At 42.7% G+C, this 26,812-nt stretch overlaps 1 protein-coding gene across 1 annotated transcript in view; it reads left to right on the top strand.

Moving 5' to 3' along the window:
* PIWIL4 (piwi like RNA-mediated gene silencing 4) overlaps positions 1–23,541 on the top strand; it is a 43,228-nt gene extending 19,687 nt beyond the window's left edge. Inside the window, exons 9-20 of the mRNA XM_035008762.1 lie at positions 201–324; positions 3,245–3,362; positions 5,688–5,799; positions 8,224–8,408; positions 11,007–11,079; positions 15,152–15,352; positions 16,347–16,450; positions 18,623–18,693; positions 20,089–20,242; positions 22,067–22,192; positions 22,288–22,435; positions 23,130–23,541. Coding sequence (XP_034864653.1) covers positions 201–324; positions 3,245–3,362; positions 5,688–5,799; positions 8,224–8,408; positions 11,007–11,079; positions 15,152–15,352; positions 16,347–16,450; positions 18,623–18,693; positions 20,089–20,242; positions 22,067–22,192; positions 22,288–22,435; positions 23,130–23,246 — 1,533 coding nt within the window. The 3' untranslated portion in view covers positions 23,247–23,541. The remainder of the gene's footprint in view (positions 1–200; positions 325–3,244; positions 3,363–5,687; positions 5,800–8,223; positions 8,409–11,006; positions 11,080–15,151; positions 15,353–16,346; positions 16,451–18,622; positions 18,694–20,088; positions 20,243–22,066; positions 22,193–22,287; positions 22,436–23,129) is intronic.
* The last annotated feature ends 3,271 nt before the right edge of the window (positions 23,542–26,812 follow it).

Below are 26,812 nucleotides of genomic sequence, written 5' to 3'. Positions count from 1 at the left end.
CTGAGAAATGAAAGATGAGTCCTGGGAAGGAAGTAGATATGAGTGGGTAACCATAGGGATTGGTAGGGATTTTTTTTTTCTTTATTGAGAAGATTTGCTCATCTGTTCATTTTGGGGTTAGCTTGTTCCTTATAAGCGAGGGTGCTCATTTTACAGTGTTTCCATATTAACTTTTCCCTCATTAATCTTGCATTCTGTAGCAATATGATATTACTTTATCCGACCTAAACCAGCCAGTGCTTGTGAGTCTGCTGAAAAGCAAGAGAAATGACAATACTGAGGCTCGGGTGGCCCACCTGATCCCCGAGCTCTGCTTTCTAACAGGTAACGTTTATGCTTTACACTCCAGCAGTCAGGCTCTTGATCCCAGGCTCGGCAGAACCTCCCCCAGTTTTCGGGGTGCCAGAGCATTCATTTAACCCATGCAGGTGGACCTGTGAAGTGATGTGTTTGACAGAGAAAGTGGGAGGACAGAGAGCGCTTTGGGGATTGTTTGGCACAGGAAGAGTTATATGGTTTCCTTATCTCATGTATTCCATTTGTTACTTTGACATAAAATAGGCCCCCAGAGATGTTCCTAAAACCAAGCTTCTCTTTTTTTTTATGTGCACTATTCACTTTTTTATTTATGTATTTGAAACCACTTAATTGAGGTAATGATTGACCTCCTTAATTGAGGAATGATCGAAAGCTGTACATATTTAGGGGAGCCCGGGTGCTCAGTCGGGGTTAAGTGTCTGACTCTTGATATCAGCTCAGGTCATGTTCTCAGGGTTGAGCCCCGTGTTGGGCTCCATACTGGGTGTGAAGCCTACTTAGTAAAGAAAAAATTATCTAATAAAAGCTGTATATATTTAATGAATACAACTGGATGAGTTTGAGGTAGGTGTACACTTAGAAAAACATCATCATCATTAAGGTCATAGACCTGTCCTTCACCTCCCAAAGTATCTTACTTCCCCAATTATTTGTTATTATTATTACTATTATTTTGACACACACTATTCTATTTAACTTCCATGTAATCTTCATGAAAATCCCTATGATTTAGGTATCATTATTATCTCCATTTTATAGCTGAGGGAGCCAAAGCTCCGAGCTTACTCTTAGTCCTATGCCTTTTAATAGGCAGAATTTAGGATTTTTAAAAAAGACTTTATTTATTTATTTGAAAGAGAGAGTGAGTGAGAGAGAGAGAGAGAGAGAGAGACATGAAGGGGAGGAGGGGGAGAGGGAGAGGCAGAATCCCCGCTGAGCAGGGAACCTGATGTGGGACTCGATTCCAGGAGTCTGGGATCATGACCTGAGCTGTAGGCAGATGGTAACTGACTGAGCTACCCAGGCACCTCAGAAGTTAGGATTAACTTTTACCTGTCCAACTTCAGATCTTAATTTCTTTCTTATGGTACTTCTCATCCCAGAATAAGCGAGGGGATTCTAGGGAGTTGGTTGAGGTTGGAACCAGAAACCTTTCCAGTGGTGTTACCTAATTAGAGTGAGCTAGAAGGGAGTAGCCAAAGAACCAGTTTGAGTTACTTTATTTGGGAGAGACTCTAGAGGTGCTAGTAATTTAATAAGAGATAAGTTCTCAAGGTTAAACTTTTCTAATTCAGGAGTAGTTTACAAATGGTAGCACCATGTGTGCTGTTACCTCAGGGCCTTTGCATTAGCTGTTCCCTGTGCCTGAATATTCTTCTTAAAAATTTATTAATTTATCTTTTGAATCCCAGTATAGTTAACATACAGTGTTATATTAGCTTCAGGTGTACAATGTAGTGATTCAACGGTTCTGTGCATTGCTCAGTGCATATCATGATGAGTGTGCTCTTAATCCCCTTCACCTGTTTCATTCATCCCCCACCTCCCCTTTGGCAACCACCAGTTTGTTCCTTATATTTAGGAGTCTGTCCTTTTGTCTCTTTCTTTGTTTTGTTTTGTTTCTTAAATTCTACGTATACGTGAAATCATATGGTATTTGTTTTTCTCAGTCTGACTTAATTCACTTGGCATTATACTCTCTAGCTCCATCCATGTTACAGCTGGCAATATTTCATTCTTTTCTATGGCTGAATAGTATTCCATTGTGTATGTATGTGTGTATATATATGCATGTGTATATGTGTGTGTGTGTATCACAACTTCTTTATCTGTTCATCTATTGATGGATATTTGGGTTGCTTCCATATTTTGACTGTTGTAAATAATGCTGCAATAAACATAGGGGTGCATATATCTTTTTGAATTAGTGTTTTCACTTTCTTTGGGTAAATACCTACTAGTGGAATTACTGGATCATATTAAACCAAGCTTCTCTCCAGCATTTTTGAGCTTCACTAGTATAGGAAGCAATAGGACTTTGATTTTTTTCAGGTACATTGTTTGTGTGGTGCCAAAATGATCCTTGTTTTCTTTTTGCATGAGTTCTAGAAGGTAATTCTCACTATACAGTAGAATCTGAGTAACTGTCTCAAGCACTTTTAATCATGTTCATTTGATTAATAGGGTGGGACTAAGCAAGGAGGACTTTTACATTTTGTTATCAGTGTGTATATATTTATTTCATAATTAGAAAAATTAGTAAGGATATAATTCTTGAAGGGAAGGATGCTTGTTCTTAATGGTATTCTGATATTCTGGATCTGCACAGTCCTATATGGTAGCCACTGGCCATATGCATTTATTGAGCCCTCAAAATGTGGGGAGGGCTGTGAGTGTAAAATACAAACTGGATTTCTAAGACTTAGTGTGAAAAAACAAGGAAAATAGCTCATTTTTTTAATATTGATTTTATGTTGAAATGATAGCATTTTAGATATATTAAGTAATATATATTATTCAAATAACTTCATGTTTCTTTTTGACTTTTTTAAAAATCTATTTATTTTAGAGAGTGAGAGAAAGAGAGCAGGGGAGGGGCAGAGGGAGAGGGAGAGAATCTCAAGCAGACGCTGCACAGAGCTAGATGCGGGGCTCTGTCTCACAACCCTGAGATCATGACCTGAGCTGAAATCAAGAGTCAGATGCTTAACTGACTGAGCCACCCAGGTGCCCCTCTTTTTGGTTTTTTTAAATGTGGTTACCAGAAAATTTAGAATGACATGAGTGGCTTGCATTTTATTGGGACAGTGCTATCCATATGCTAGATCTGAGTCAGTTTAAGTGCAAAGCTTAAAATCTGCCTGAGCTGGGCTGGGTTATATTGCATGCTGTTCATTTTTCCCTTTGTTTTCATTTCCATTAATAGGGCTGACCCGCCAGGCAACCTCTGATTTCCAGCTGATGAAGGCCGTGGCTGAAGAAACGCGTCTCAGCCCTTTGGGAAGGCAGCAGCGCCTGGCCAGGCTTGCTGACGACATTCAGAGGTACTGGGCCACTTTGCTGGGGCCAGAGTGTATCCTGCCTCAGGCCTGGTTTATGGAGTTGGATGGTCTACAGAATGTTCCATTCCTTGATGGAATGCCTCTTTGCTGCTGACTCAGAGCAAGGCACTTTTGGATTGTGGAGTCCAGAGCCAGAGGTTCAGCCCTGAGGCCTCGGGATCACGGACTGCGGGGAGGTGGTTGGAGCCCATGCTGGCCTAAGTGCCATCTGGCTTCAACTAGATAACCCTCCTCTCCTCTGTTTTAATACATGGAGGTTTTGGATAAACATCTGAATGAAGAAGAGGGTTGTAGTTTAAAAAACAAAACACAACCACACCAGGCCCCCCTTATTCAGGGTCGAGAATGTTCAGATCTTAATATGGTGGCCTCAGCACACTGATCATTAGAAAAATTCTACTGTGTAGTCCTTAAACTTAGGAATACCTTGGCGCCCTTTGGTTTAACCCACCTACCCCCACACTGAATTCCTGTCCTCATTCTGACAGTTTGATGTCACCTGGAATGCTGATATTGAGCTGCTCCTGGTTCTCCCTTCTGACAAACTTCACTGTCCAGTGCGATAGCCCCATGTAACTATAGGACATATGAAATGTGGTTAGTATCTTGAAGGGTGGTTACCATCTTGAAATGGTCACATTTTGAATTTACTGGGTTAAAGAACATATATTTTCAAAATAATTTTACTTGACAATTTTTACTTTTTTAATGCAGCTATTAGAAAATTTAAAAATTACATATGTGGCTTGCTTTATATTTCTGCTGGACAACATTGTAGAATGGTCTTTTTTCTTTAAAGATAAAAAATTTGGAGGACACATTTGGAAACTTACATAAACAGAAAGAAATGCATGTGTATGTACACTCAGTAAATATTTGTTTCATGCATGAGTGAATCGTAAGTGAATGGTGTATATTGTCTCAGATATTGTTAAATGCATATAATCATGTATAATCATGTTCTTTTTAGGAAAATGGCATAGTACTGTACATCATGTTTTGTAACTTGCTTTTTCTTGAACATTTCCATATGGTAAATGTGCATCTCTGTTATGCTCGTGGACTCATAGTTTTCCATTTTATGGCTACACTTTATGTCATTTATCCTGGACATCCCCCAGACTTAACAGGTAGTTCAGACATTTCCTAGTTCTCTCCCCCTTATTCCGGTCTGTGGATTACTCTTCCTGACGCCTCTCCTTGCCACCTTTCCGGAATCCCATTCACTTCAACCCAGTTTCTTGACCCGTGATCACTTCACCCGTCTCATCTTGAGCAGATAGTATCTGAAGCAAAATAATTAATTCAAAGTATTCGTGTGACCAGACCAGACATAGCATTACCAGATGGAAATAACGAACTGTTGCAGAAAGTCCATGTAAAGAGGTTTGAGCTCCCCTACAGAGAGAGGGGAAGCTTTGTGTGGTAAAGCACGAGTCTCATCAGTCTCTCTAGTGAGTGCCTGGCTCCCCATGTGCCAGCGACCGTAATGGAGGCCAGGAGGAAAAGTCGACATGCTTGCTTTCCTGAAGGAACTGACAGCTTACTAGAGATGACCATATATCATAATCCAATGAGATTACACATCAACTATGATCAAGGTTTACTAAGTTATAAACTTAGAGTACCATACAAATATAAAGCAGTGATTACTGCTGACACTAATATTCTCCTCACGATCTTCCTCCTGCCCTGTCTTGCCTATGAACCTTCTGAAGTCCAAGTCCGTATGTTCCCGTCCTTTGTCATCTTCCATCCACTCCTAAGCCAACTAATTCAGATATTCCCAGAAGACATCTCCACATGCAGAGTCTCCATAATATCTCTTTATTAACACGTTTATTATTGGGAAAAATGACGAACATTTATTGAGCACACCACTAACTGTGGTAGCAGTTTCCATGTCAGCTTAATCTTTACATCAACCCTCCGAAGTAGCTAGGCTTATTATCCCTACATTTTACCAATAAGGAAACCGTAGCTTTAAGAGATTTGATCTTACTCAAGGTTACGTATTATGAAATGTCAGCACTAGGAGTTAAACCCTGGTCTGTCTGGCTCACAGGCCCATTTTGCTGACCAGAGTGCCACACTGGAAACCTTCTCCATCTCTGCATGTCCTAAATGGGTTCAGTTGTCCCATCATTCGTTTAAGCAGGGGAAAAAGATGGTGAGTAGAAATAGAAGTCAGGAATCCTAAAAAAAATAAATTAGTCTCTGAATAATTCATTAAGTTATAATTCTCTCTCTAATGATATAAAGTCTTTAGAAAATAATTAATGATTTAAAACTCAATTCTGTCAACAGAAACAAGGATGCTCGTTTTGAACTGGAGACCTGGGGGCTGCATTTTGGATGCCAGATGTCTCTGACTGGGCGGATTTTGCCTTCAGAAAAAATATTAATGCAAGACCATGTAGTAAGTACTGTGATTCTTTTTTCATTTAAAAGTATTTGCTTAAATATGTGTACGTTTGACCATATGCAAGAGTGACTAGTGGTCTTCTAATAGTTGTTTGGTTTCTCCATGTCCATGTCCTCCCTTTGTCCTAAACCTTGAGGTCCTTTCTGTTTTCCTTTTCAGTCTGAGTGTACTTGTAAGGACCTAGCACCCACTGGACCTGATTTAGGTCAGTGTGGTTTGGTTTCTCATTTAACGATGGATTAGAAAAATGGCATTTCAAGCTATGACAATTAAAACATGCCCACCTATTAGGTGTTGTAGTACTCTTCTCTCTCTCTCTCTCTCTCTCTCTCTCACACACACACACACACACACACACACAATCCATAGTACCTGAGAAAATGTTTTAACTGGTGAGAGTTAATTCCAGTAGACTGTGTTTCCTGACACCAGGGTTCTTTCTTTCCCCTCCCAAAGTAAAATGCTGCTTTGTTGGCATCAACATGAAGGAATGTGCCCAGAGCCCATCCCCAGCCCATCCCCAGGGAGAGGGGCATTCTGAAACCTGAAGAGACACCTCTTTCAGGCTTCAGTTGAAGAAATGAACCTATTTTGTGCAAAAATGGTGCATTATCTTTCTACTTTCTCCTCTGTTTTGCTAGTTTTTAAAGCCAATTACATATTTCATTTTTAAAGGCCCTCTTCTCATCTTTCTCTCATATAACAAGCTGACATGTCTAAACGAATGTAACTGAGCAACGGAAGTTTCGTGTTGGTGGCATGGGAATTTTTCATCATTTCTTTTCTATAATCTATCCAGGTTACCAAAACCCTCACTGGAGAAGCTGAGGAAAAACTACTTTTAAAAGCAAAACAGAACCAAAGTTTATAAAGTACCAAAAAGTAGGCCCCCATTAAGATTTTGGTCAGGAGTCAATAAAGAGAAGCTCAGTTTCAATTCCACATATGAAGTAGGATTTAAATATTTAATATGATCTATATCAGCATCCCTGTAAGCAAAATCATATTTCTCAGAGCTATTTTGTTGCATCTCTTTAGCATGGAAACAGGTCTTCTTAGGAGAAGGGGCACTAAAATGGGAGAACCCGCCCCCTAGCGGTGGTCATGGGCTTCTGGACCAATGCTTGCTTTTCTGAACTTGGGTTCTAGGAACTGAGTAGACTAAAGGTCACAGGCCTCAGAGTGTCTTGGGCAGTTTTCCTGGGTCTTCCACCAGCTCATAACAATAATAGGAGTGGAGGTGCTCCTCATGCTGATCGTAATGGAAAGAATGAACCGTGACTCCAGAGAGAACCGTTGATGGAGGGCTAAACGTCCCCCTTCGTTCTTTAAGGTTGGCTCCCAGAACTGACCCTGCCTGGCCACCTAATGGCAGGGCATTATGAGGGTGCCTGTGGTTGGATTTCAGAGTGCTTGGTGGAAAGTACAACGTTCCTGATTGCAACGTCAGGAAGACCAATCTAAATCTGTCACTGTACCAACTGACTCCATAATGTCTCTCAGCCATAGCTTTGGAGTCTGTAAAACAAGGGGATTGGAATACTTCTTAAACGTTCATGTGCTGACGAATGACTGGGAACATGTTAACATGCAGATTCCGATCCAGTGGGTCTGGGATGGGGCCCAGGACTCTGCGTTTCTGACAAGCTCTCAGTAGATAGCCATGCTGAGCAGCAAGGGATTCGATTACAGTGTGGTCCTTTTTCAGTTCTAACAGTGGCTCTTCCTGGCTCACTATACCAAGGACATTTCCATTCAATTCCTGTCTGTGGAAATAAGCAGAAGGCTAGTAACCAATCTAAAATCTCCGCTCTTCAGTGCAGGGAGCTTAGTTTTCCTGGTCACTTGTGGGCGGGGGGGCGGCGGGGGTGGGACCATCCAAGAGTGAGAAAGGAGGTTGTGCCCTGGCCTCATCTTTGTTCCTAGACATAGCTACTCCTGGCATATGGTATGTTCTTAACTGCCCCGTAGTGTTTGTGAGCTGTAGTTGGATGACCTGGAGTATCAACAGTAAGCATTTTCTCTTTCAGATAGCTTTATGCCTAGAGAGACCGAATTAGCCCACTTGCCTGAGGCATTTGTATTAAAGGGCATCGATCTTAGAGCTGGAAGGGAACCTAGAGATCTTTGAACCAGGCACCTTTCTTTGCACACAGCAGAGGCGCACAAGGTAAAGGGACTTGCCCAGCCGTCTGCAGCCAGAGAGTGGCTGACCTGCGGTGATGCTCAGATGCCTCCCCTTCCAGGAAGCCCACGTAGTCTGTCCAAATGTGCAGTGCTTGGATCAGTGTTTTAAGTCTGTGAATAGCAAACTGTACTAAATAGGTCTCTTACTACAAATGTGGACCATCTTAGCACAGTCTTAACTGCTCTCTGAATAAATGTGTTCAACCCTTTCATGGTCATTATTTTTCTCAGTGTCAACCTGGATCTGCTGCTGAGTGGTCCAAGAATATGCGAAATTGCAAGATTTTAAGTGCACAGTCTTTGAATAAATGGTTGATTATATGTAGCAACAGAGATGAAAATGTGACCGAGAATTTTCTGCACTGCTTGAGGAGAGTTGGAAGTTCCATGGGATTTAATGTGGACTACCCCAAAATGTGAGAATACACAGAAAATCATCCCAACTGTTTTCATCTATTAATTTGGTTTAGTTAGAAGATCAGAAACGATGGCTGATGTAGCTACAAAAGCTTTATCTCAGTAAAGTTTCCTAATATAAAGTACCAAGAAAATAGTTATAAGTAGATAGATTTTGTAGTGACTGAAGTTTTATACAGTTGAAATATATTTTATGTTGGTCTTTGTAAAACTGTTTTCACAGTTCTTTAGGCAATAGTCTCATTACTCCCAAGATCTTTTCAGTACTAGTTGGGCCATAAATCCTTAATAAGTCCGTTAACTTTTTTTTCCTTAATTCTTTCATATCAGTTGTTTATAAAACTTAATAGGAAACAGGATATTGAAAAATATAAAAGTTGCATTTCCTGACTTATTTGATAGATTTTATGCTTTATAATTTAATGTAAGAAAGAGGGGTGCCTGGGTGGTATAGTCGGTTAAGCGTCTGACTCTTGGTTTCGGTTCAGGTCGTGATCTCAGAGTCATGAGATCGAGTCCCACATTGGGCTCCGCGCTGGGCATGGAGCCTCCTTGAGTTTTTCTCTCTCTCTCCCTCTGCCCCTGCAGCCCACTCATTCTCTCTCTCAAATAAATACCCTTTAAGAAAATTTAATGTAAAAATAGATCTGAAATAAGCTTTTCTGATTCTGTTACTGTAGTAGAAGATTATTTAGTTTCTGGGCATTTAGTCTTTGAACATTTATTGAGTGTCTACTGTATACTAGATGCTATGCCATTTGCTGGGAATGAGAAAGATAAATAAATTGCTTTCAGTTTAGTAAGGGATCTCTACATGCACAATCACTCAAAATTGGATATTGTTTGCTTTAGAAAAGCGGTAAAATTGGTCATGCCTCATTTTATTGAGCTTGATATGAGGAATGCATACTTCTTTTTGTTGCTGTTATTGTGGAAGGGCAAATGTCCTAATTGGCAAGGTGGGAAGTTATTCTTTAAACACATGGTTACTAATTAACTACATCAGCAGTACAAGCATTGTTGAAAACCAAAGATGTCCCCAAAGTCTCATTTTACGCTGTAGTTTAGAATGCATCTCTTATCACATCTGTTAACAAATCGCCTGGTTTCAGTTTCACCTGCTCTAATTTCTTTTAACCTAGGAGCTAAAAAAGCAGGAAAAGATGAATGAAACAAGCCCAAGTCACAGACTTGGCTTGGGATGACGGCGCAAGCTCTTTCTTACGTGAATTCTACGCACAAGCCCGTGCCATGTTCTGTTCTTAGCCTGTTTTATTTGAAAGCCCATATTTTATTCCATCCTTTTATCTTTCCCATGAAGTATCCATTTCCCTGTTACATTTGTTTGTTTGTTTGTTTGTTTGTTTGTTTATTTATTTATTTTAGAGAGAGGGAGAGTGGAGAGTGGGGAGGGAGGGGTGGGCAGAGGGAGAGAGAGAATTAATTAAGCAGGCTGCAGAGCCCAGTGTGGGACTAGATCTCACGACCCTAAGATCATGACCTGAGCTGGAATCAAGAGCCTGGTGTTTAACTGACCGAGCCACCTAGGCGCCCCTTACCTGCTGGATTTATATGCATAGTTCCTCCTATCTGAAACACTTGCCTGATGAGTTTGGAAAGAATGGACAGTAAGATGGCTGCTGAGTCTGCATGCAAGAGATTGATTTGGAAAAGTCAGGAACATTTAGTTGTTTTCAGAGCTGCGGGCCATTCTTGGAGCTCAGTTAGAATCAGTGAGCAGGGAACAGTGGTCCTGCCACCTGCTGGGCAAGTTTTAAAAGGCCACTGGGCATTAGGACAGTCCAATCCTATACACCTCTCAGAAGCTGATTCTACATAAAGAAACTATCTATGAAGTCCTCTGTGTGGGAATTACTTCTATAGCGTCTGGCCCCTAACATAATGTAAGCACAGAACAGATAAGTACTTGCTGACTGATTGATACAGGCTAAATATTCCAGGCTCCAAACAAGCAGTCACTAAGGAAAAAAAAATCTTTTATTAGTCTGAACCATTCAGATTAGCTGAATAAACTGGTCTCATTCATCTGATGACTTTTGAGACTTTTAAAGTTCTTACAGAGATTCAGTATTAGAGAAATCTTTTTTTTTTTTTTTAAAGATTTTACTTATTTATTTGACAGAGAGAGACACAGCGAGAGAGGGAACACAAGCGGGAGTGGGAGAGAGAGAAGCAGGCTTCCTGCGGAGCAGGGAGCCCGATGCGGGGCTCGATCTCAGGACCTTGGGATCATGACCTGAGCCAAAGGCAGACGCTTCACGACTGAGCCACCCAGGCGCCCCTAGAGAAATCTTAATTCCAGTTTAACTCAAAGCGGTTTCAGACCCATGGTATTGAGACTTGTGATTTCAAAAGCTCACTTTTAACCTCATTTTGAACAACAGAATTATTAATTGTAGGGATTATATACAATTGAGAAAACTGCATTTTTCCACCAGACTATTTTTAAGCTAATAAAATTGATTAGTAAGTGTTTTGGTGTATCTTGTAGTGGGATTATAAAAAGCTGTATTATTTTTAACTCTGTGTTACTAAAAAGGGAATTACATATCCTCAAAATTAATCTTTTTATGTAGCATAAAAGTACAAGAAAATCCAGCTGTATTCCTTAAAGCTCTACAGAAATATGTTGATCCTAATGTTCAGCTGGTAAGTATAGGATAATTTTTGTTTTGATGTATAATTTTATTTTTTTCTTTATGTCTAACAGTCTTCTTTCCTTAGAAGAAGGAATGTGAGCACATTCTCCCATGATATGTTTGCAAATGGCTGTGCATTTCCCCAAGAACCCAAGAAAGTATTAATCTTAGTATTTTAATCAATATTTTATTTCCTTTTCATATTTCTAATATTAATTTTTAAATATTTGTTTTTACTCCTATCTCATCCTCTTGAATGTCTACTACATTTTTTAACTTGCTGGGGGGTCATCTTTTATTTAAGATTTAAGATAAAGTGATTCCCATCGTACCCCGTAAATGCTGGGGCCCCCAGTGTTTCAGTGGGTTCTTGGAGAGCTTGGGTTTTTCTCCGTCACTATGGCGGCTTCCTCTGGGTTCTCGCCTCTTTCCCGAGTGCCATGCCCCCTGCGCTGCATCAGCTCCCACAACTGCCTCATTTCCCAAAGCACTGTGTATATGCATGGGTGGAGCTGGCTTGGTGGAGGGTTTGGGGCCAAGGCATGAGTAGAACACACCCCAACACTGCAGACAAGTTGAAATTGGCATCCTTGTTCTTGAAAACCTCTCAGCCTTTCTTATTTCTTGGAAATGCTTCCTCTTGTCCCAGGCCCCAGCCTCTCACTGCACTGCAGTGTCTTACCTCCCTAGCACATGCGTCCAGACTCCCAGCATGCCTCTCTGCATCTCCCGCAAAGCAGCGTAGCCATGTCTGTTTCTCTTGTAGTCAGACACAAAAAAAGGCCCGTGGGGATGATATATTAAACAAAGGGAATTCTAACACTAAGAGCACTTTTCTCCCCTTAAAAACAAAAAACTTAACGAAAGATCGCAAAAATTGTACAAAGAACTCCCATATACCGGTCACCCAGATTCTCCAATTGTTGACATTTTATCGTATTTGCTTTATCATTTCCTTCCTTCCTATATCTGTCTATCTGTCATTTTTTCCCCTGAACCGTTTGAGAGTAGGTTACAGACATGATGCCCTATTGCCCTTGAATACTTTAGTGCATATTCTCTACAAGCAAGGTCACTCTCTTGCAGAACCATGGGATAACCATCAAAAGCAGGAAACAGTAAGACCAGCTAATCCACAGACTCCATTCACATTTCTCCATTTGTCCTCAAAATGTCCTCTCTAGTAAAAGGATCTGATGCATTGCACTTAGCTGTCTTGTCTCTTTAGACCCTCCTTCAATCTGGAACAGTCCCATAGTTTTGATGACCTTCCAATTTTGAAGAGTATAGATCAGTTATTTTATATAACGTCCTTTAATTTGGGTTTGTCTGATGTTTCCTTATAATTCAATTCAAGTTATGCACTTTCAGCAAGAGTATTGCAGCAATGATCTTGTTTTCTTAATACGTCCTACTGGGAGGTACCCCATTAAGGTGGTATCTGCCAAGTTTCTCTGTTGTACATCTACTCTTCTCTTTGTAATTAATCAGGTGTTTTTGTTTTTTGCAGAAAGATACTTTGAGACTATGTAAATATGCTGTTTCTCATCAAACTTTTACCTGCTAGTTTCAGAATCCATTGAATATTCTTATCTGAACCCATTATTACTATGGTGATTGCCAAATGGTGGCTTTCTCATTTCATACATTTAGTATGTAGCATTGTATTTCCTTCTACATTTAGTAGGTAGCATTATGTTACAAGGAAGAGCTTTCTCTTCTCCCCATTTCTTTGTTCAGTTATTTATATTGCTATGGATTCATGGTTTCCTATTTTATTTACCAGCTTATCATCTATTACTACTGTTTATTTTGATGCCGAAATTGTTCCTGATTTTGTTAGTGGGAGACCCATTCAGATTGGTTTCTGTGTCTTTTTGACATGTCCCCATCTTTTTTGGGACACTTCCTTACTGTCTGGCACAATAAGGTATTCCAAGTTAATCTTGAAGTTTTGCTGCCCAGCTCTGGAATTAGATATTTCTCCAATGAGCCGTGATGCCTTTTGGTAGAGTACAGTATTTAGAAATCAAAATCTGGTCAACTAGGTGTGCTCATTTGTTATTGGGGTGTCACTGCCTCCTGGCTTTCTCAATGGGCATAGCTAGGAATATGTGTAGCATGTGTCTACATATATGTACTCATATATAGTTGACCCTTGAACAATGTGAGAGTTAGGGGTACAGACCCCTGCACAGCCAAAAATCCCTGTATGACTTTTGACTCCCACCAAATTTAATTCCTTAGCCAACTGTTGACTGGAAGCCCTATAACATAGTCGATTAACACATATTTTGTATTTTATATATACCATATACTGTATTCTTACAATAGAGAAAGCTAGAGAAAAGAAAATATTATTAAGATGGAACACTACATCAAAAACTAATGATGTAATGTATGGTGATTAACATAACAATAAAAAATTTAAAAAAAATCGTAAGGGAGAGGAGATACATTTACAGTACTGGACTATATTTATCAAAAAATCTGCATACAAATGGACCTGCACAGTTGTTCAAGGGTTGACTGTAGATACATACACACTTACATCTGTGTTATTACCGTGTGTGTCTATGTATATGTTAAAAACATGTCCACACCTCCAGTTCCAGTCCAGTAGCACAGGGATGTGTTCCCCACATCCATGTTTGTACCTCCCTTCTCTGATGGGGGAAGCATGGCTCCTGTTATTCACATATCGCCTACACCTCCATCCCCTCGTAGGCAACAGATCTCACTTGTCTCTCACCTTCTTTTGGCCCCAGTCCCCGTTGGACCACTGCTTTGTTCTGTCACCTACCTGGCTTGGCCCCAAATTCATAGGATGGAAGGAAGACTTCTAAGAGGATTTTGCTGACAAATATATTTCCCTATTTTATATAATTAAGTGTAAATAATTTTAGCCCTTGACATTATATTTTGAACAGATTTGTAGGTGGAAAATCACTTTGTCCTCTGCTAATCATAACAGTGCCTGTCTTTTCTATAATTTGGCTAAAAGACAGAAGATGTAGGTAGGCCAGGAGAGGCCCTTCGGAGAGAAACCCCTGATAAGAAATAGGGGCGGTGAAAGAGATGGTAGAATTTAAAAATACCTGGGGACCTGAAGCTTCTTTCTCCTTATTTTCCCTCCCCTGCCATATCCTTACTCTCAAGTCAAAGTAAACAAACAAACAAATACTTGTTTGTTTATTTTATTTTTGTTGTCTAGTACCTAGTACCTAGAAAAGACCACTTTGTAAGCTAATCCTCCACTTGGCCTATGTGTGGGTCAGGCTGGGGGAGGAGATGGTGGGGAATGAGAGCTGGGGAGCCACAGGAAAGGGCCAATAAGGGGGCAGGGAGGGAGCTGGAGAAGGAGCTAGGTTAGGAGGGAATTTGGGGAACCTAACAATCAAATCAGAAGAGATGTGAGGCAGGGAAAGCCAAGAGGGATGGGTAGCTTTGGAGTGGGACTGCAGAGCAGGCGGCTGGTAAAAGGGCGTTTCAAGTGGCATTGACCAATTGTCAGTGGTTAAGGGCCATTTAAGACAACTTTAGGCATGTTAGTATTTGCTTCTTCGGAATTTAAGGGCAAGAGATATTTGGAGAATCCATGCATTTATTTTATTTATTTATTTTTTTAAAGATTTTATTTATTTATTTATTTGAGAGAGAGAATGAGATAGAGAGAGCATGAGAGGGAGGAGGGTCAGAGGGAGAAGCAGACTCCCTGCCGAGCAGGGAGCCCGATGCGGGACTCGATCCCGGGACTCCAGGATCATGACCTGAGCCGAAGGCAGTCGCTTAACCAACTGAGCCACCCAGGCGCCCCCATGCATTTATTTTTTTGAGAGAGCACACATGCGTGAGGTGGGGGAGGAGGGGCAGAGGGAGAGGGAGAAAGAGAGTCTTAAGCAGGCTTGGAACCTAGGGCGGAGCCTGACTTCAGGGCTCCATCTCACAACCCTGAAGATCATTCATGACCTAAGCCAAAATCAAGAGTCGGACGTTTAACCGACTGAGGTGCCCCTCAGTTTTTGTAAAGCTGCTTCTAAGCATAAGTAAACTGACATTTTTCTTCTTTTTTTCCCTTTTAGGTAATGTGTATCCTGCCTTCTAATCAGAAGAGCTACTATGATTCCATTAAAAAATATCTGAGCTCCGTCTGCCCAGTGCCGAGCCAGTGTGTGCTCACTCGGACCTTGAATAAACAGGGAATGATGATGAGCATCGCCACCAAGATCGCCATGCAAATGGCCTGCAAACTCGGAGGCGAGCTGTGGGCTGTTGAGATCCCTGTGAGCAGTCCGACAGTCTTTTCCTTTTAGCAGTCAATCAGTCCTTTCGTTAATTTAACAATGAAATCAAAGTGGGAGATATTTTCCCATGATTCCGGAAGTGTTTGTTTTGTTTGTTGGGTCTGCTGTCTGTGGGCTCTGGGTTCCGGTGTGACTCGGGACACCATCCAGAAGCTGAGGTGTGGCTCCCGTTGTCTGGGAGCTTCGGGTGAGCTGTTAACAGCATGTTTCATGACCGAGAATCTGGGCTGGCAGAGACTTGGAGGGCCTTGATCTGGGGCCGTCTTGCTGCTACAGGAAATCTGTGCCCCGGGGCTCTGCTTTTATCAGCTTTCAGCAGCTGCTGGCCCTCGGAGGAGCTCCACACCCTGGAGGGGCCTCCCCGGGGCTCGGGCGGCCGGCAGAGCTCTGATCTTGACCTGTGGTGGGAACTGAGAAAGTCCTCTTCTCCTTCCTGAACTATTGGCCACTGTGGAAGGAAGAAGGAGGGGAGGGGATGGGAAGTGAGGGAATGTTGTCCCTTCCTTACATTTCCATCAGCAGGATGTAGACGGGGAGCCCCGGCTGCCTCCAGGGGGTGCAGAGCCACGGAGCCGTGAGGGTCCCCTAGACACCTGAAGAGTGGGGAATGGACTTCCCCTTCAGATCCCCACAGCCCAGAGGCCCCGATAAATGACTGCCCACTGCCTGGAACCTCTCCAGCCCCCGAAGACACTGGTCCATCTCCCCAAAGGACGGTAGCCACTGCAGTGGGGCTCTGGAGCGAAGTGTGCCCACAGCCAGCCCTGCATCTTTTAGTCTCTTTGCTTTCTGTTTTAATAGCCTGCTTCCTCGGGCCCTTGGTCTCGCTGGTATAGAGCTTCACTTAAACAGTTTGATAACTAGGGACGGTTTTTTTCAAAAGTTCCTTATTTAAAAGTTCAAAAGATATTAAATCATCACTTGGGGAAATGATGCCCCATTCCATTAAATCATGAAAAATTTACTTTCACAGTTAAAGTCCCTGATGGTGGTCGGTATCGATGTCTGTAAAGATGAATTCAGCAAGGGAATGGTGGTGGTTGGATTTGTGGCCAGTATTAACCCCGGAATCACCAGGTACTTTTACAATTACCCCAACATATTCTCTAATTATTGTTTGTGGTTTAGCTAAAAACCATACAGCAGGAAACAGTTTGTATTCCTCACTCATTTTAAAAATATGAAACTTTAGTCATAAATTGATAATATCAAGATAATATGTAGCCTTATGAAAAAACTATATTTATGCAGACATCAGGACAAGCTATCACTCATATACCTATCATATTCCCAAAATGATGGGTGATGGAAATTCTTACGAATTTGTTTTCTATACATCTGCACTGTTCTGGGTACTGTACTAGGAACTTCACATATATTATGTCAAGCCGCTGAGCTTTGGATTCAGATTGCTTGGATTTGTATCCTGATCTGCCACTTACTTATTCTGTGTCTGACATCTGGCTGTTTAAGCTTGCTGTGCATCACTTGTAGTTACCTGTAAAATGGGGATGACAATGATGCCTATTTCATAGGGCATGTATGGAAATTACCTAAGATAAAGTGCTTAAAACACAGCCTCAATATGCTCAATACATGCGTGTTGTTATTAACACTTGCAGAGAGTTGATGTAGTTATTCATGCAGCTGTTGAAAACATAAGCAGGTTCAGGGGTAACACATTAAATATTGACTCATAGTACTTAATAAATTGTAGTTCTTAGAATTGTTTCATTATTTGCAACTAAGCAGTGTGTTTTGAGGCTGCAGGAGCTGTTTGTGACGTATTTTATTCCTGGATGTAAGCTATTTGATTTACTCCATTAAATTTGTGGTAAGGTATATATTTGGGATGGTGAGAAACAGGAAGAGTAGCGGTGTGACTCCAAATTCATTCCAGGTTGTATGAGATCCCATCTGTCACTTCGTTAATCAAGCAGATAAAGGATTTCCAGTTTGTTAGCCACATTCCTAATTGTGTCCTTATTGGTTATATAATAATGTCGATGCATACTTACCACTAAGCCATGACTTTCATTTTCCAAGTGCTTTTATTTAATTAATGACTTAAGCAGGAGAACTTCTTCTGAAATTTAAATAAGTGAATCATGTTCAGATTTCAAGTCCAAAAGGCTCATTGATAAGAGTAGAAGTTTATGCTTGAGAAATCTTTGAATATTTTGAAAGTAGATCTGCTAAACTAATAAATTCCTTTGTAATAATAATAATGTGGCTTCTATTTATTATTGCTTATTTTGTGCCAAGTACTGTGCTAAGTCCTTTATATATATTATCTAATTTAATTTTTACAACCTTATGAGGTAGTAACTACCTTACCACCTTGCATATGTCCTTGGTACAGATGAAGAAACCGAGGCTTAGGTTCACATGGCTGGTGAGCATGCCAGCAGGATTTGAACCCAACTATGTCTGATGCCAGCACTATGCTTTAGTTTCTCTTACCAATAAATTTCTTTTGGGGAGGGCAGGTTTTTAATATAATTGTGCTCCTATAGCATATACAAAATCATGAGCATTAAGTACTACTCATAATGTCTGTTTCTTTTTATTTCGATTGAGGTATAATGACATACAACATTTTATCAGTTTCAGTGTTCAACCTACTGATTGAATATTTGTACATATTGCAAAATGATCACCACAGTAAGTCTAGTTAACATCATCACATGCATAGTCATAAAATTCATTTTTCTTGTGATGAGGACTTTCAAGATCGACTCTTTCAGCAACTTTCAAATGTGCAGCAAGTGTTATTAACTATGCTCACCATGCTGTTCATTACATCCTCAAGACTGACTTATTTTCTATCAGGAAGTTTGTATCCTTCGATCTCCTTCACCCAAGGCCCCCACCCCCACCCCCTGCCTCTGGCAAACACCAGTCTGCCCCTGTATCTAGAAGCTTTTTTTTTTTCTCTTCTTAATTTCACATACAAGTGAGATCATACAGTACTTGTCTTTCTCTGACTTATTTCACTTAGCCTAATGTCCTCAAGGTCCATCCATGTCATCACAAATGACAAGATTTTATTCTTTTGTGTGGCTAAATAGTATTTTGTGTGTGCGCACATGCATGCGGGCTCACACACACAAGAGTGTGTCACATCATCTTTATCCATTCTTCTGTCGGTGGACACTTAGGTGGTTCTGTTTCTTCATTTAATCCTAATGCATGTTTATAGAAGACATTTTGAATTTGAACTTTACTTTTGTGTTTTTCTCACTTTAGGTGGTTTTCTCGCTGTATCCTCCAGAGAACAACAACTGATGTTGCAGATTGCTTAAAAGTTTTCATGACTGGTACTCAAAGTATAGCAGTGGGGGTGGGCTCTGAGCGCTAGTCTTTCCGACCCAGAGTCCTTGTGCCCATAGCAGACCAGGCGGTGGAAGCAGATGCCCTAAGCCTGCCCGAGGCGACTGTCACCCGGTGGGAGATTCCCAGCTGTGTCCTGCCCCATGCTCACAGATGCTGTAGAATCTACACGTGTCATCTGTGTGCAATAAACAGAAAGCCAACAGGAAGGGCACGTTGTAGCTGCTGGTGGCTCTGGCAAGCAGTGCAAAGACCAAAGGAATCTACCCCAGAGAAACAAGGATTGTGACAGAGTGGTGTGAGGTCTAGAAGTAGGAAGGAAGCCTTTTGGGGCCGGGATAGGAATGCTGGCAGATGAAGTGCGGCATAGAAGGAGAAGATGGGGAAGAAGGCAGGCGAGGAAGGGCGCCTTCTTCAGGGTGGGATGCGGTGGGAACAGTATCTGGGGCTCCCGTCCCCGTCTCCTCCCCAGCCCTGGTCGGGGTCTGGCTTTGGTGCTCCCTCGCAATGCAGCTCATACAGTTCACTTCCTCTCCTGATGTGCATTTTTCCCATCTATAAACTCTGGGGGTGGGGGGAGGTTGTAAATATTGTTTCCTAAAAAAGTGAATTTGGTGATGTGTGTTGGTTATGGCCTTACCTAGATGATCATCTTCTGTTGAACTAAAATGAATTTCCCCGACAATAAACTCTTCTAAAACAATTGCCCAATATATACATGAAAATAAGTATTATATTATCTTACCCTCACTTCAAAACTTGATCCTTTTTTTAAAGTAGTTGTGAAAAGTTTGTGTTGAGTAAGAGTTACTGTCTGGTCTCTGTCTTGGGGCGGTTTCTGGTTGGAGTGGTGGAAATGTTCTCAGAGTTTGCATTGTCGGTGCAACTTAGAAGCGAATTGGGTGAGTCCATGGTAAGAGATGCTTTCAGAGGGGCGGCCACGTCCTTTCCTTATGTCTTCGTATTTATGCTTGTTGGGGAAGAAAATGACATGAAATTATCCAGTCTGTATCTATTGATAGCATTTAAAAAAGACTCGGAGGAACTAAATTAGTATTAATTTGGTTTTGGGAATTTGTATGTCTATTGCATGACTTCATTTATTGCTTAAATATTAAAATGTCACTACAGAGGTGTATGCTAAGTTTAAGAAGATGTTATACCATAGAAACCATTATGATTCCTCAAACAGCCGAGATGCCAAATGTTCCCTAAAGTTACCCGCTTTTATATTATTGCAGTTACAACTCAAGTTAGGAATTACCCTCTTTTATAGTGGTCCGTAATAACGGACTTCTCTAAAACATTGAACTCTAAGAGGATGTTATTCCTTGTTGGCGTCGGACGAGCCATTCTCTTCTCACCAACACCACGTTCTGCAGGAGCACTCAGCAGATGGTACGACCACAACCACGCTCTGCCGGCGCGCGTGGTCGTGTACCGGGACGGCGTAGGGGACGGGCAGCTGCAAACACTGGCTGAGTACGAGGTTCCGCAGCTGCTGAGCAGTGTGACGCAAGCAAGTTCACATGCCAGGTATTCAATTACCGTTCTTTCCCCACACTCGCGATGATCGCACATTGATTATAACTATTAAAAGGAGTATGGCTGTGTGTTTGCATCCTGTGGGTACAGCCGGATGGTTAGATTTCCCCTGGCTTGGAGCGTGGTCACGTTGCTCTTCCGTGAATAGGGTGGGGTGAGCCCGGGTGGGGGCACCTGGAGGAAGGCGGGTGTCCTGCAAAACAGCTCACGCGGAGATTCAGCAGGAAGCCCACGGGGCTGCTGGCGGGGAAGATGCTTCATGCATATTGATAAGCCGCGGAACTGAACAAGCTGCAGTTTGAAATTCAAGGCCCAAATCCAACAGCCAGGGCTAAGGCCCCTCAAGTGCAGGCCCTGGTGTGCGGCTAAGGTCGGTGGGAGGTGCTGAAAGCAGTGGAGGGCAGGGCCGGCTGGGCTGCCGATGATCAGACCACCCTAAACACCTTGCTCCGTCGCCACGTTTCTAGATTCGGTGGTGCGGTACGTTTTCCTCAGTGAGTGTGTCAAGTGTCAGGTGCAAGGAAAATACTAGAACTGACCAACGGGGGAGGATGATCATCTTAAGTGGCTTCTTAAAATATTCGGAGCGCATCTTACTCCAAGCAGAGCAGCGCATTCGTCTGTCGGGTGACACCGTCAGCACCGTCAGCACCACCGGCAGAGTTGCCGCCATGAGGCGCGGAGGAGCGGAGCCCGGACCTCATGAGGGACGGTCAGCGAGGAGGGAGAGCATAATGGCTCGGGGGCAGTATCGCGGCAGCTGCCTCCAGAGCCCCACAGCCCAAATCTCTCCCTCCCCACTGACCTCAGGTGACTGTGTCTATCTATTCCGAATCACAAGCATGCAATTTCGGGCTAGCAGGAATACATTTAGCAGCTGACAGAGCTAAGGAGTTTTCTTGCAATATGACATCACCTTTTAAAAGTTTCAATATTGAAAACAATAATATATATATATATATATTTTAAGATTTTTTTTATTTATTTGACAGAGAGAGACACAGCGAGAGAGGGAACACAAGCAGGGGGAGTGGGAGAGGGAGAAGCAGGCTTCCCGCGAAGCAGGGAGCCCGATGCGGGGCTCGATCCCAGGACCCTGGGATCATGACCTGAGCCGAAGGCAGACGCTTAACGACTGAGCCACCAAGGCGCCCCTACAATAATATATTTTTAAAATAAAATGCTTAAAGTGAGATCTCCCCATAATCTTTGCATCCCAGAGGTTCCTTTGAGAATGATGGCCAGTATTTGGATTTGGTTTTACCAAATCCTGACTTTAATCCTTGGTCATTCAACATTTGGCCCAAATGTACATTTGGTCCATCCATCCGTCCTCCCAGGCGTGTGTCCTGCAGGACTCAGGAACGACGATTGAGGAGTAAGAGGAACTTGTGGGTCTCTTGCTATTCAGAAATTGAGAGGAAGGGTGAAGGTGAAATAGGGCGACTATTGCTAATGGAAAAAAGGAAATCTTGTCTCCATGGAAAATTCTGGAAAATCTTCCTTTAGAAGTGCTATTTGGAGCTCATTGCCTTACTAACCATTCCCCCCTGTCCTGTCCAAGTGATATAAACCAGCCAGGTGAGTGGACATGCCATACTTTTGCCACAAATAAGAACAATCTCTAATTTTGAAAACTGTGTATCTCAGGGCGGGGGGAGTTGAGGTTGGGGGTAATTTTGACTTTCTTCATTTTTGCAGTGTTTTTCTAATGAGTGAATTTATTTCTTTAGAAATTACCAAGAAAGATGAATAGAAAGCTGCAAGCTTGGTTTTGGTTCTCTGCATCTCACTTTTTGCCTTTCTGGTTCCAAGTGTCAAACTGTCGGTGATTGTGGTCAGGAAGAAGTGCGCACCGCGGTTCTTCACCGAAGTGAGCCGGTCGGTGCAGAACCCGCCACTCGGCACCGTGGTGGACTCAGAAGCCACGCGCCCCGGATGGCAAGTGCTATTCGAAAGCCGGTTTTCAGTGAAACGTTCGCTGCGCGTTCTCCGCGTCAGGCCTCTTTCTCACATTCCTGCCGGTTGTCCCCCAGGTACGACTTCTACTTGATCAGTCAGGCTGCCCGCCGGGGAACGATTACTCCCACCCACTATAACGTCATCTACGACGACAACGGCTTGAAGCCCGACCACATGCAGAGACTCACCTTCAAACTGTGCCACGTGTACTACAACTGGCCGGTGAGTGACGCTGTGGGACACGGACGCTCAGTGCTCCCGCCTGGCGAAGTCCCCCAACTCCCCCAGCACAGCGCCTGACTTCACGAGGCAGGAATGCATGCATGTGTGCAGGAATGAATGAATGAATGAGTTCTGAGTCCACAGTGGGAGAAACCCGGTCTGTCATAGAAACGAAGCAGCAATAACTGTTAACATTATTATTATTACTTAGAACATTAGTATTTATTTCCAGGGGACTTTATTCTATGCATTCTCGTATGCGAGCCGGGGAGGAACTCGGGGTATTGTTATTTCCAAGTTGCAGTTGAAGAAACTGAAGCCGTGTCTGGTGGGAACGTGAGGACGCGTCTGTTCTGTGTTTCCGTGCATGAAGCCCAGGGCTGCTCTCAGAGTCCAAGGCCAAGGTTTGCTCTGAGCCCCTTGGAGCCTCAAGTCACAGGAAACGTAGATTAGTGCTAAGTGTGATGGCTCCCGGCTCCCAGCTCATCAGAGCCCAACTGGCCCTCCGCCCTGTCTCGCCCGCTGAGCCTGTACTCCCCGTGATGCGCTGGCCCTTTGTCGGCCGAGTTTAGTAAGTCTACCCGCGAATGCCTTCGACTGTGTCTGGGATTAGCAGAGGATAAAACTCAGGAACATAGATTATTTTGAAGAACAGGTTAACCTCTTAATTGCTGTCAATACGTTTTCTCCTCAGGGCTTAATCAGCATCCCAGCCCCGTGTCAGTACGCGCACAAGCTGACCCTCCTGGTGGCACAGAGCATTCACAAAGAACCGAGTTTGGAATTAGCCAACTCTCTCTTCTACCTGTGACGATGGGAACCACGGGCGTCCCTAGATGGGCAGTCTGAGGAGTAGTGGGTGGGTTTTGTACAAACCTGCCACAAATGCGAGCCTGTGACCGGGGAAAGGAGACTGAGCTTACTCGTAACTTTTGGAAAAACACCCAACACAGCTTAATCTGAAATGGTTCAAAAGAAATGTGTATAGTGTTTTGTTTTAAAGAGTTTTCTGCTCACGGTAAATTCTCATGCTGGTAGATGGAACTAAAAGGTACCATCATCTGTAAGTAATTTCACAAAGCTGAATATCCTCTAAGAAAATAAGTGTTTGCAAGATGTTTTTGATGGTAAAGAGATGGGGTCTAATTCCCACTCTAAATTTTGCGGAAGTTTTGTTAAATAATGTAGAATGTTTTGTAGAGTGGTTCAAATAGTTATTAGAAAATAAAGAAAATTCAGAGTATCGTGTTTACTGTTGTTTGGATTTCAGTTGAAGTTACATGCAAACCTCATGATTGGTTTTCAGCACAGACTTACCCGCTAACCACACTACCACCACTCGGAGTGATGTTTCTAAATCGGAACATACCACCTGCTCTCTTGAAGGTACTTTTTTTTTTTTAGATTTTTATTTGAGAGAGAGAATGGGAGAGCACATGAGATGGGGGAGGGTCAGAGAGAGAAGCAGACTCCCCGCCGAGCGGGGAGCCCGATGCGGGACTCGATCCCGGGACTCCAGGATCATGACCTGAGCTGAAGGCAGTCGCTTAACCAACTGAGCCACCCAGGTGCCCTCTTGAAGGTACTTGGTTTCACTTAAAAGCAGGTGGTCTCACTGATGACCTTGCTTCCCACGGCACTGAGAAAACGGATTCCACAAGAAGAGAGCTGGCCCAGGCCCCGTCCCCTCCCCCCACCGCAGGGCAGCTGTGTGCGGAGCCCCCCCCCCCAGTCCTGTCATCGCAAATGAACCATGTCTCTGCTCATGCAGGTACCACATCCCGCTCCCGCTGACCTAGGAAGGGAGCTGCTCCTGGAATTCTTCCTCTCCTTCCGGCAGCAGCCCTTCTTCCCTCACCCTGGGTCATCCCCGGCCTCATCACCCATAGGCTGTTAGTCCTTCCATTCTAAAGACAGAACTACTTCGTCCTCCAGTGACCACCCCATTTCTTTGCTCCTCTTTATAGAAAAACTCAGAGAGTAGCCGACGCTTCATCTATCAAATTCCTTACTCCAGTCAGAATTCACCACACCCACTAGAGCAACATGGCTTTTGTCAAGGTCACTAACGACCTCCTCTTTGCTAAACTGGATTGTCCATTCTCGGGCCTTGCCTTCCTAAGGGATCCCAGCATCTGACCCGGCTGGTCATTTCCTCCATCCGCAACACTCGAGTGGCCTCTAGGATGACATACTCTCCTGGTTTCTCTTCTACTGTGCCAGTCCCTCGTTCTCCCTCTGTCTCCTTTGCTGGCTGCTCATCTTCTCATCTAGAATGACCATTTCACAGGTGATAAAACTGAGGACTAAAGATGCCCTGTGGCTCACCCAAGTTTATAAGATCAATAAATTGTAGAGCTAGAATTTGTCCTCAGGTATGTTTGACTGTGAGACGATCCATAAGTCTACTGCCTTAATAACAGGTTCTGTAAGATCTTAAAAATTTCTCACCGAGTTATTAGACGAGGAAGTGTCTCATATGGTTTCAAGTGGGCGTGATATACAAGTCTTTGGAGGGAAGGCACTGTACCAATCCAGAGTGGCTGTGTTTTTGTTTTGATGTTGTTGTTTTCTTCTTTCCAAGTGCGAGGATGCTATAAAGTGCCACCAACCTAGCAGCCACCTTGTATAAATCAACATGCAGCGTTTAGATTAGCAATACAGAGGCCTGGAGAGCTCCTTACTCTCTTACCCATGAAGCACTGCCCAAGACAGTGGCTCCATACCATTTTATCCCACCAGGGGGCACACAAGAACCGTCATATGGGCAGAGCCTTGCCCCTTTGCCCACGTGGTGCCAGAGTGGAAGAATGGTTAAGTAATCTCGGACAGGGCAACAAGGGATTAGAAAAATCTTCATTTGTGTTCTGGGTCCGACACTTTCGGCTGTGGAATGTGAAATGCGATAGTCTCCCCTCTCTGAGGCCCAGTTACCCAATCTGTAATAAGAGAAGGGGTTGGTATAGATCAGTGGTGCTCAACCTTGGAAACGATAGAACTTCCCACATGTAAAAGCTCTTTAAAAAAATACAAATGTCTAGGCCCACCTCAAGAAATAGGGATTTAATCAGTCTGGCGTGCAGCCTGATCATCTGAATATTTTAAATTTCTGCAGGTGATTCTGATGGTTAGCCAGGGTTGAAGACTTCTGGTCTGGAGCAGTACTAGGTTTGAGTCCCAGAACCACCACTTACTAGCTGAATGACCTGGTCAGGTTACTTAACCTCGCTGAGCCTCAGTGTATCAACTTGTAAAGACAGCTAACAATGTCCAAATTGTAGGGTTCTTATAAGGATTAGAAATATCAAATCTAAAGTATCTGGCTTAAGGGCACCTGGGAGGCTCAGTCGGATGAACATTTGCCTTTGGCTCAGGTCCCAGGACCCTGGGATCAAACCCCCACATTGGGGTCCCTGCTCAGCGGAAAGTCTGCTTCTCCCTCTCCCTTTGCTTATCCCCCTGCTTGTGCTCTCTCTCTCTGTCAAATAAATAAAATCTTTAAAAAATAAAGTACCTGGCTTTAATTAAGAACAGCATATTATTATGCCTCATAAGAGGAAAAGAATCATAGAAGTACCATAGGATCCAGTAATTCCACTATTGGGTATTTACCCAGGGAAAACAAAAACACTAACTCAAAATATATGCACCGCTATGTTTATTGTAGCATTATTAACAATAGCCATGGAAACAACCTAAATGTCCATCAGTAGATGAATGGATAAGGAAAATGTGGTGTATATATACAGAATAGAATATTACACAGCCATAAAAAAGGATGAAATCATGCCATTTGAGACAACATGGAAGGATCTAGAGGGTATTATGCTAAGTACAACAAGTCAGACTGAGAAAGACATATGATTCCACTCATAAATGGAATTAAAAAATAAGTAAACAAAAACCAGAATCAGAACTATAAATACAGAGAACAAACTGATGGTTGCTGGGGGTGGGGGTGGGCAAAATGGGTGAAGGGGAGGAGATATAGGCCTCCATCTACCGAGTGCAGTTAAGGAATGCAGTCAATGACATTGTGATCGCGATGTAATGGGACAGATAGTAGCTTTACTTGTGAGCATAGCCTATGTATGAACTTGTCAAATCGCTATGCTGGATACCTGAAAATAATGTAACTGTGTGTCAACTATACGCAAAAAAAGAAAAAAAGGATCAAGTAACAATTTAGTCGACAAATACTCGGTTATATATAATGTGCTAGGAACCATTCTAAGTTCTGTATTCTTCTACAATCCCATTTAAGGGAAAGCTCAATATTTTCTCTCTATATAAGCAGCCTACCACTTGCTGTTTTATGGAGAAGGTTTTTTAGTTTTGTTTTTATTTCAACGGTGAGAAGGAGACTTTGAAGAGAGT

This window comes from Mirounga leonina, unplaced genomic scaffold (genome assembly GCF_011800145.1).
Source record: "Mirounga leonina isolate KUSES-001 unplaced genomic scaffold, KU_Mleo_1.0 Mir_153, whole genome shotgun sequence".
Lineage (NCBI taxonomy): Eukaryota > Metazoa > Chordata > Mammalia > Carnivora > Phocidae > Mirounga > Mirounga leonina.
This window is presented reverse-complemented; position numbering and strand designations above follow the sequence as displayed.